The following is a 10,539-nucleotide window of genomic DNA, read 5'->3' on the forward strand; positions in this document are numbered from 1 at the left end:
TGTAAGTAGGCTATATCGGTTCATGTTTTTATGTAGCTGCCATATGAATCGATCTCAGATCTTCACTTCTTGGACCTCTAGAAAGCGTAATTATTATCCGATTTGACTAACATTTTTCAAGTCTTTTGTTTTGACCAACAACTATTCCAAGCGTAGTCAAAATCGGTTCATAACCTTATATAGCTCCCATATAAAAAAATCTCCCGATTATGCCTTTTATACCCACCACCATAGGATGGTTTACTAATTTAGACATTCCGTTTGTAACACCTCGAAATATTCGTCTAAGACATACTCGTGATCGTCTCGATGTTCTGAGTGGATATAGCAATGTCAGTCCGTCCGACTGTCGAAATCACGATAGCAGTTGAACGCGTAAAGATAGCTGCTAGAAATACAGATACTTAATATTGATGTAGGTCGTTGGGGATTTCTAATTTGACTTCTTTAGCCCCTGGAAGCCGCAATTTTAGACCGAATTGGCTGAAATTTCGCATGTTGTTTTGTTAAGACTTCCAACAAATATGTCAAGTACGGTCCGAATCTGTCTATAACCTGATTAAGCTCCCATATAAACCGATCTCCCGATTTGACTTCTTGAGCCCTTACAAGCCCCCCAATTTTTGTCCGATTTGACTGAAATTTTGCACAAAGTGTTTAGTTAAGACTTCCAACAACTGTGTCAAGTTCGGTCCGAATCAGTCTATAACCTGATATAGCTCCTATATAAACCGATCTCCAGATGTGACTCTTGAGCCTTTTCAAGCTACAATTTTTGTCCGAAATTGAGCTTGTAGTATTTTGTTAGTACTTTTAATAACTGTGCCAAGTACGGTCCAAATCAGTCTATAACCTGATATAGCTCCCATGTAAACCGATCTCTCGATAATCCTTGTTCGGTTTAACTTTTGCTGTATTGACAGAAGTTTAGTATGTAGAATCAAATTATGGCCTACAACTAAATTTATTTTGTATACATTTTAAGCCGAATCTATGGTGGTCGGTTCCCGACATTCGACCCGGCTGAACTTAGCACACTTTTACTTGTTGATCATACAGAAGGCACAATTCTAAACCGATTTTGGCTGAAATTTTGTACAACTCGGTTTATAAACTGAAATAGCTTTCATATAAACCGAAATGCCGGTCGATTCCGACTCCGGGCAAAATTGCTTGAATCCGACTCCGCAGCCCTGGTTGAAACGCTGAATAACCATGATTTGGAGATGTCTCTATTAGAGTAAAAAATATTGGTTTGAGCGCATGCAAAAGTATTGTATATAGATCTTGTTGGAGATTTTGTTTAAAAACATTAAACCCATTTTTGATGATAAAAATTGAATTTTCATTACTTGGCCAGAAACTTATATAGCAGTCTTCGTAATACCCAATTTTATCTTTAAGAGCCCTTATCGGCTTATTTCTTAACTGATTTTCTGAAATTGTCGCATAATGTGTTCTTTTACGACATTTGTTATGTGTGTCGATTTTAAAGGGTGATTTTTTAGGAGCTATAGGAAAGTTAAAAACAAGTAAAAAGGCGTTAAGTTCGGCCGGGCCGAACTTTGGATACCCACCACCTCGGATATATATGTGAACCACCTTTCCTCAAAATCCGGTGCAAAATTCTTACCTTATGTCCCATAGCAGCTATGCTCCGATTTGGACCAGATACTAATAAGTAAAAGTTATTGAACTATATACCACACGGATGTCGAAAAGCATAACATAAGTCAGTGTGTCAAATTTCAATCGCAATCGGGGCCCCTTTTATGGGGCCAAGACTTTAAATCGAGAGATCGGTTTATATGGCAGCTATATGCAAATCTTGATCGATCTAGACCAACTTGAAGAAATATGTGGAGGGGCTTAACTTAACTCTTTGTCCCAAATTTCGGCAATATCGGACAATAAATGCGCTTTTTATGGCCCCAAAACCTAAAACCGAGAGATCGGTCTATATGGCAGCTATATCCAAATATGGACCGATCTGAGCCAAATTGACGGAGGATGTTGAAGGGCCTAAGACAACTCAATGTCCCAAATTTCAGCAAAATCGGGTAATAAATGTAGCTTTTGTGGGCTTATGACCCTAGATCGGAGGATCGGTCTATATGGCAGCTATATCCAAATCTAAACCGATCTGGGCCAAATTGACGGAGGATGTCGAAGGGCCTAACACAACTCACTGTCCCGAATTTCAGCAAAATCGGATAATAAATGTGGCTTTTATGGGCCTAAGACTCTAAGTCGGAGGATCGGTCTATATGGCAGCTATATCCAAATCTGGACCGATCTAGGCCAAATTGACGGAGAATGTCGAAGGGCCTAACACAACTCACTGTTCCTAATTTCAGCAAAATCGGATAATAAATGTAGCCTTTATTGGCCTAAGACCCTAAATCGGCGGATCGGTCTATATGGGGGCTATATCAAGATATAGTCCGATATAGCCATCTTCGAACTTAACCTGCTTATGGACAAAAAAAAGAACCTGTGCAAAATTTCAGCTCAATATCTCTATTTTTGAAGACTGTAGCGTGATTTCAACAGACAGACGGACAGACGGACGGACATGTCTAGATCGTCTTAGATTTTTACGCTGAACAAGAATATATATACTTTATAGGGTCAGAAATGGATATTTTGATGTGTTGCAAACGGAATGACAAAAAGAATATACCCCCATCCGTCGGTGGTGGGTATAAAAAAACATATTAAATGCAGAAAAATTAATGAATCTTTATTGAATCGATAGTACGGTCAATATAATTTAATATATGAAGGTTTTTTCATGCAAATGTTGACCGTGACTGCGCCTCAAATAGTCCATCCGCTTAGTCCAATTTTGGCATACTCATTCCAACATTTCGGCCGGTATATCACGAATTAATGCTTCAGTGTTGTCTTCCAAAAAGTCAATTAAAGCGGGCTTGTCTGTATAGACCAAGATATATTAATTTACAGGTAGTGGCAGTTGCCCAACAACAAAATAGTGAGTACACTAACTGTCAAAATCAGTGGTTAGTGCAACTCTGATTTTTTGTATGTTACTAGTTCGCGCCATTTTTCGTTGTTTGTGTCATGGTTAATAACTATAATACACAAACACAACCAAAACTGGGGTTGACAGTGCACTTCGCGAGAAAAAATTGTACTCAGCTGTTTACAAGGTACCGTTTACGATTAGCATCATCTTTGAAGAAGTACGATCCAATGATGCCACTAGCCCATAAATAGCACCAAAGTGTGACTTATGGCTGATCTTCACATCAAATTCACAATTCTGCTTATTTATGTACGCATTGAGCCAAAAATCAGCTTCGCCGCTAAATGGAAGAAGCGCGCGATCAACTTTCTTAACTGATCACGCATTTTGATAATAAAATTTAATAATTTGCAAGCTTGTTCGTTTGTAAGACGATTTATGGTTAAATTGTAGACCAAATTGAAGATGTTTGGCAGTGAAACAAAACACGAAACGTGCGTGGGTGGTTTAAACCAGTGTCGCCAAAAAGATAGTAGCTCTAAATCAAGTAAGAGCGTGCTAAGTTCGGCCGGGCCGAATCTTATATACCCTCCACCATTGATCGCATATTGAATCAAATATTGAATAAGAACTGTTATGCTGTTGGAGCTATATCAAGTTATAGTACGCTTCAGACCATAAATGAATGCTGAACATTGTAGAAGTCATTGTGTAATATTTCGGTTCATTCGGATAAGAATTGCGCCTTGTAGGAGCTCAAGAAGCAAAATCGGGAGATAGGTTTATATGGGAGCTGTTTCAAGCTATTAATCGATTCAGACCATATTAGACACGTATGTTGAAGGTCATGAGAGAAGCCGTTGTACAAAAAACCAAAAATTAATGGGTCATCCCATCAAGTTTATCTTAAGACGTATTTTTCATTAAAGCGTATACAGTTATGCGGTTTTGACTGTTATTTTTATACCCTCCACCATAGGATGGGGATATACTAACATAGCCATTCCGTTTGTAACACATCGAAATATTGGTCTAAGACCCCATAAAGTATATATAATCCACATCGCCATGGCATTTTAAGTCGAAATAGCCATGTCCGTTGGTCTGTCTGCGGAAAGTACGCTAACGTTGAAAGGAGTACAGATTGGTGCTTTTGCGCACATATTTCCCATCAGTCTAGGTTGATTAGGATTGTAAGTAGGCTATATCGGTTCATGTTTTTATGTAGCTGCCATATGAATCGATCTCAGATCTTCACTTCTTGGACCTCTAGAAAGCGTAATTATTATCCGATTTGACTAACATTTTTCAAGTCTTTTGTTTTGACCAACAACTATTCCAAGCGTAGTCAAAATCGGTTCATAACCTTATATAGCTCCCATATAAAAAAATCTCCCGATTATGCCTTTTATACCCACCACCATAGGATGGTTTACTAATTTAGACATTCCGTTTGTAACACCTCGAAATATTCGTCTAAGACATACTCGTGATCGTCTCGATGTTCTGAGTGGATATAGCAATGTCAGTACGTCCGACTGTCGAAATCACGATAGCAGTTGAACGCGTAAAGATAGCTGCTAGAAATACAGATACTTAATATTGATGTAGGTCGTTGGGGATTTCTAATTTGACTTCTTTAGCCCCTGGAAGCCGCAATTTTAGACCGAATTGGCTGAAATTTCGCATGTTGTTTTGTTAAGACTTCCAACAAATATGTCAAGTACGGTCCGAATCTGTCTATAACCTGATTAAGCTCCCATATAAACCGATCTCCCGATTTGACTTCTTGAGCCCTTACAAGCCCCAATTTTTGTCCGATTTGACTGAAATTTTGCACAAAGTGTTTAGTTAAGACTTCCAACAACTGTGTCAAGTTCGGTCCGAATCGGTCTATAACCTGATATAGCTCCTATATAAACCGATCTCCAGATGTGACTCTTGAGCCTTTTCAAGCTACAATTTTTGTCCGAAATTGAGCTTGTAGTATTTTGTTAGTACTTTTAATAACTGTGCCAAGTACGGTCCAAATCAGTCTATAACCTGATATAGCTCCCATGTAAACCGATCTCTCGATAATCCTTGTTCGGTTTAACTTTTGCTGTATTGACAGAAGTTTAGTATGTAGAATCAAATTATGGCCTACAACTAAATTTATTTTGTATACATTTTAAGCCGAATCTATGGTGGTCGGTTCCCGACATTCGACCCGGCTGAACTTAGCACACTTTTACTTGTTGATCATACAGAAGGCACAATTCTAAACCGATTTTGGCTGAAATTTTGTACAACTCGGTTTATAAACTGAAATAGCTTTCTAATAAACCGAAATGCCGGTCGATAACATAAGTCGGTGTGTCAAATTTCAATCGCAATCGGGGCCCCTTTTATGGGGCCAAGACTTTAAATCGAGAGATCGGTTTATATGGCAGCTATATGCAAATCTTGATCGATCTAGACCAACTTGAAGAAATATGTGGAGGGGCTTAACTTAACTCTTTGTCCCAAATTTCGGCAATATCGGACAATAAATGCGCTTTTTATGGCCCCAAAACCTAAAACCGAGAGATCGGTCTATATGGCAGCTATATCCAAATATGGACCGATCTGAGCCAAATTGACGGAGGATGTTGAAGGGCCTAAGACAACTCAATGTCCCAAATTTCAGCAAAATCGGGTAATAAATGTAGCTTTTGTGGGCTTATGACCCTAGATCGGAGGATCGGTCTATATGGCAGCTATATCCAAATCTAAACCGATCTGGGCCAAATTGACGGAGGATGTCGAAGGGCCTAACACAACTCACTGTCCCGAATTTCAGCAAAATCGGATAATAAATGTGGCTTTTATGGGCCTAAGACTCTAAGTCGGAGGATCGGTCTATATGGCAGCTATATCCAAATCTGGACCGATCTAGGCCAAATTGACGGAGGATGTCGAAGGGCCTAACACAACTCACTGTTCCTAATTTCAGCAAAATCGGATAATAAATGTAGCCTTTATTGGCCTAAGACCCTAAATCGGCGGATCGGTCTATATGGGGGCTATATCAAGATATAGTCCGATATAGCCCATCTTCGAACTTAACCTGCTTATGGACAAAAAAAAAGAACCTGTGCAAAATTTCAGCTCAATATCTCTATTTTTGAAGACTGTAGCGTGATTTCAACAGACAGACGGACAGACGGACGGACATGTCTAGATCGTCTTAGATTTTTACGCTGAACAAGAATATATATACTTTATAGGGTCAGAAATGGATATTTTGATGTGTTGCAAACGGAATGACAAAAAGAATATACCCCCATCCGTCGGTGGTGGGTATAAAAAAACATATTAAATGCAGAAAAATTAATGAATCTTTATTGAATCGATAGTACGGTCAATATAATTTAATATATGAAGGTTTTTTCATGCAAATGTTGACCGTGACTGCGCCTCAAATAGTCCATCCGCTTAGTCCAATTTTGGCATACTCATTCCAACATTTCGGCCGGTATATCACGAATTAATGCTTCAGTGTTGTCTTCCAAAAAGTCAATTAAAGCGGGCTTGTCTGTATAGACCAAGATATATTAATTTACAGGTAGTGGCAGTTGCCCAACAACAAAATAGTGAGTACACTAACTGTCAAAATCAGTGGTTAGTGCAACTCTGATTTTTTGTATGTTACTAGTTCGCGCCATTTTTCGTTGTTTGTGTCATGGTTAATAACTATAATACACAAACACAACCAAAACTGGGGTTGACAGTGCACTTCGCGAGAAAAAATTGTACTCAGCTGTTTACAAGGTACCGTTTACGATTAGCATCATCTTTGAAGAAGTACGATCCAATGATGCCACTAGCCCATAAATAGCACCAAAGTGTGACTTATGGCTGATCTTCACATCAAATTCACAATTCTGCTTATTTATGTACGCATTGAGCCAAAAATCAGCTTCGCCGCTAAATGGAAGAAGCGCGCGATCAACTTTCTTAACTGATCACGCATTTTGATAATAAAATTTAATAATTTGCAAGCTTGTTCGTTTGTAAGACGATTTATGGTTAAATTGTAGACCATTTTGAAGATGTTTGGCAGTGAAACAAAACACGAAACGTGCGTGAGTGGTTTAAACCAGTGTCGCCAAAAAGATAATAGCTCTAAATCAAGTAAGAGCGTGCTAAGTTCGGCCGGGCCGAATCTTATATACCCTCCACCATTGATCGCATATTGAATCAAATATTGAATAAGAACTGTTATGCTGTTGGAGCTATATCAAGTTATAGTACGCTTCAGACCATAAATGAATGCTGAACATTGTAGAAGTCATTGTGTAATATTTCGGTTCATTCGGATAAGAATTGCGCCTTGTAGGAGCTCAAGAAGCAAAATCGGGAGATAGGTTTATATGGGAGCTGTTTCAAGCTATTAATCGATTCAGACCTTATTAGACACGTATGTTGAAGGTCATGAGAGAAGCCGTTGTACAAAATTTCAGCCAAATCGGATGAGAATTGCGCGCTCTACTGGCTCAAGAAGTCAAGATCCAAGATCGGTTTATATGGTAGCTATATCAAAACATGGACCGATTAAAACCATACTTAGTGTAGTTGTTGGAAGTGCTACTAAAACACCACGTGCAAAATTTCAGTTAAATCGGACCAGAATTGCGCCCTCTAGAGGCTCAAGAAGTCAAGACCCAAGATCGGTTTATATGGTAGCTATATCAAAACATGGACCGATTAAAACCATACTTAGTGTAGTTGTTGGAAGTGCTACTAAAACACCACGTGCAAAATTTCAGTTAAATCGGACCAGAATTGCGCCCTCTAGAGGCTCAAGAAGTCAAGACCCAAGATCGGTTTATATGGTAGCTATATCAAAACATGGACCGATTAAAACCATACTTAGTGTAGTTGTTGGAAGTGCTACTAAAACACCACGTGCAAAATTTCAGTTAAATCGGACCAGAATTGCGCCCTCTAGAGGCTCAAGAAGTCAAGACCCAAAATTGGTTTATATGATAGCTACATCAAAACATAGAGCGATGTAAAGCACACTTAGCGTAGTTATTGGAAGTGCTACCAAAACACTACGTGCAAAATTTCAGTTAAATCGGATAAGAACTGCGCCCTCCAGAGGCTCAAGAAGTCAAGACCCAAGATTGGTTTATGTGGCAACTATATCAAAACATGCACCGACTTAGCCCATTTACAATACCAACCGACCTACACAAATAAAAAGTATTCGTGCAAAATTTCAAGCGGCTAGCTTTACTCCTTCGAAAGTTAGCGTGCTTTCGGCAGACAGACGGACGGACGGACGGACATGGCTAGATCGACTTAAAATGTCATGAAAATCAAGAATATATATATACCTTAAGGGGTCTTAGACGCATATTTCGAGGTGTTACAAACAGAATGACGAAATTAGTATACCCCCATCCTATGGTGGAGGGTATAAAAATCACCTAAGATATACATAGCTCTTTTTGTTCGATTTTAACTAATACCGCAACAATTTGGACAATTGTTAACCGATAATCACAAAATTTGGAAAGAAAGCTTCTCTTATGTCTTTTGAAATAAGTATTGAATTTGTCATATACGTATGTGAAACTAAGCAAACGCATTTGGCAAACGATTTTCTAAAAATTTTGCATAGCGATTTCCTCTACGATTCCCACAATAGGTACGGGTTTTGGACTATGTTGTGCGTTTTCAAATCATATAGCATTTAAACATACAAATTCGGAAAAAATAGAAAAAATACACATGCATAAAGAAGAAACAAGCAAATAAGTGGATATTTTAGATGTTTCAATTCGTAAATTAAGAAACCGTATCATTTGAGACGCATGCAAAAAAATTATTGCTCGTTTCGTCATGTGTGGAGATTTTCTTGTGAGATGTTATGTTCACATGATTCCACTTTGAAGCTGCCCTATGGTTTGTGATGGCATCCATACTTGTAATTCGGTGTTATTATTTCAATATTAAACACTCTGGAAAAAATGGCTTCCGTGATTCCTAAAAATGGGACGAAGCTGGTGTTGGCACTGATAACCAATAAGACATAAACAGATCAACTGTTAGATTTGAGTGGCCACATTTGCAAAAATCTTCGGCACCACACAATTTGATGTGGTCTAGTATACATACTTACGTATGTATTAATGTAGTATGTGTGCATTATCCAATAACTTGGTGCAAAAAAATTCAATCAATAGAACATGGGCAAATGTAATAGCAGATGCAAGGTTGAATCACAGTTACGGCCGAGTACACCACGTATTTAGTTGCAGTTTATTCAGTGCCGACGAAACCAACATTAGTTGTAGACCTTTTTGTAATAGATCAGATGTACATGCCACCATTCATTCGCCCAGCTCACTCGTCAGTATTCATCATATTGATTCGAATTAATACATCTGTTATAGCATTTCCAAATTCAGTCTAGAACCCACAGCTCATTAGTTAAGTGGGAGTGCTTAGTGTGTGATTCCAAACTCAACCGCAGCCAACCCCAAAAGTGAACAAAAGAAGGATTCTCAGCACCAGTTTCACCAGGTACAGAAACCCTGATCACTGTACAAATACACCTAATATGGTTGGGATTTTTTAGATCAGCAGTTATGCAGATCCCCGAAGATCTGAGACAAATGAAACTCCTACTGGCCTACTAAGTCCCAACATATTGAGTGTACAACACATTAATAGACACAAACGGGGCACATTCACACTTCTCTCATAATCCCACCATAGCCGTAATCAACGACGCCTTTCTGCGCTAAGTTGGAATTTTGCTGTGGCATTTGCTGCTGATACCACACACTACGCTAATGCCCTTTAAAATTTCAAATAAAAGCATAGTTCTTACCGTCGTTACCTCGTTCTCCCACTGGTCGGTTCTTTTCTTCACAGTTATCATCATGTTCTTCGGTGCAGGGTCTTCCTTGCACCTATCACACATAACATTTAAAATATATTTGTTTCGTTTTAATATCGATTTGAAGAAATGTATTTGAAACGTTTGCAGTTACTTAGGTAAATATGACAGTGCTTTTGTTTTTTTTTTTTTTTTGGTATGTGACCCAATCAATCGCTTGCCTATGCTACAACAAAACAGTTCCGAAAGAGAAGTAGCGTTCAAAATAAAGAATAAGTAAAAGTAATGTACGTATAGTGATGGACACGGTTGCGCCGTTATGTGGAACGTGATGACAAAAACCATTCAAAAACATTAGCTGTGTTTTATTTTAGTACTATATAGTGCAGTGCAATGAAATTTGTATAAAAATGACATCTATCCCGGACAACGAATTTCTGGATAAATTACCAGTGCACCCTTCAGGATTGCCATAAATTAATAAATTTTAGTTATAAATTTTACAAATATTTGAACTTCTTTCCTCGTATTGTTTTGACAGGTTGGCAAACGGCAAACAAACAGGCTTGCACAGGAAACTTGTTTGCGTTTTATTGTTGCCCTTCACGGCTTATATATCCTGTACCAAAATAAAACACAGCAATTGACAACTTAACACAGCCCAAACCATAGTGAA

General features: G+C 38.5%; 1 protein-coding gene and 1 long non-coding RNA gene across 4 annotated transcripts in view; one reads left to right on the plus strand and one right to left on the minus strand.

Annotated features, from left to right (window-relative positions):
- The window catches only part of LOC106095252 (protein cortex), a 116,783-nt gene extending 106,674 nt beyond the window's left edge, over positions 1-10,109 (minus strand). The window contains exon 1 of one of the 3 annotated variants that reach the window (XM_059362862.1): positions 9,864-10,109. In XM_059362862.1, coding sequence (XP_059218845.1) covers positions 9,864-9,947 — 84 coding nt within the window. In that variant the 5' untranslated portion in view covers positions 9,948-10,109. Of the gene's footprint in view, positions 1-9,854 lie in introns of all 3 variants that reach the window. The other 2 variants (XM_059362864.1, XM_059362859.1) reach the window with 2 other exon arrangements.
- On the plus strand, positions 9,447-9,858 carry LOC106094525 (uncharacterized). Its single transcript, XR_001222568.2, has 2 exons — positions 9,447-9,544; positions 9,600-9,858. It is a non-coding gene; the product is annotated as an uncharacterized LOC106094525 (long non-coding RNA).
- Positions 10,110-10,539: the final 430 nt, after the last annotated feature.

Source organism: Stomoxys calcitrans, chromosome 1, assembly GCF_963082655.1.
Source record: "Stomoxys calcitrans chromosome 1, idStoCalc2.1, whole genome shotgun sequence".
Classification (NCBI taxonomy): domain Eukaryota; kingdom Metazoa; phylum Arthropoda; class Insecta; order Diptera; family Muscidae; genus Stomoxys; species Stomoxys calcitrans.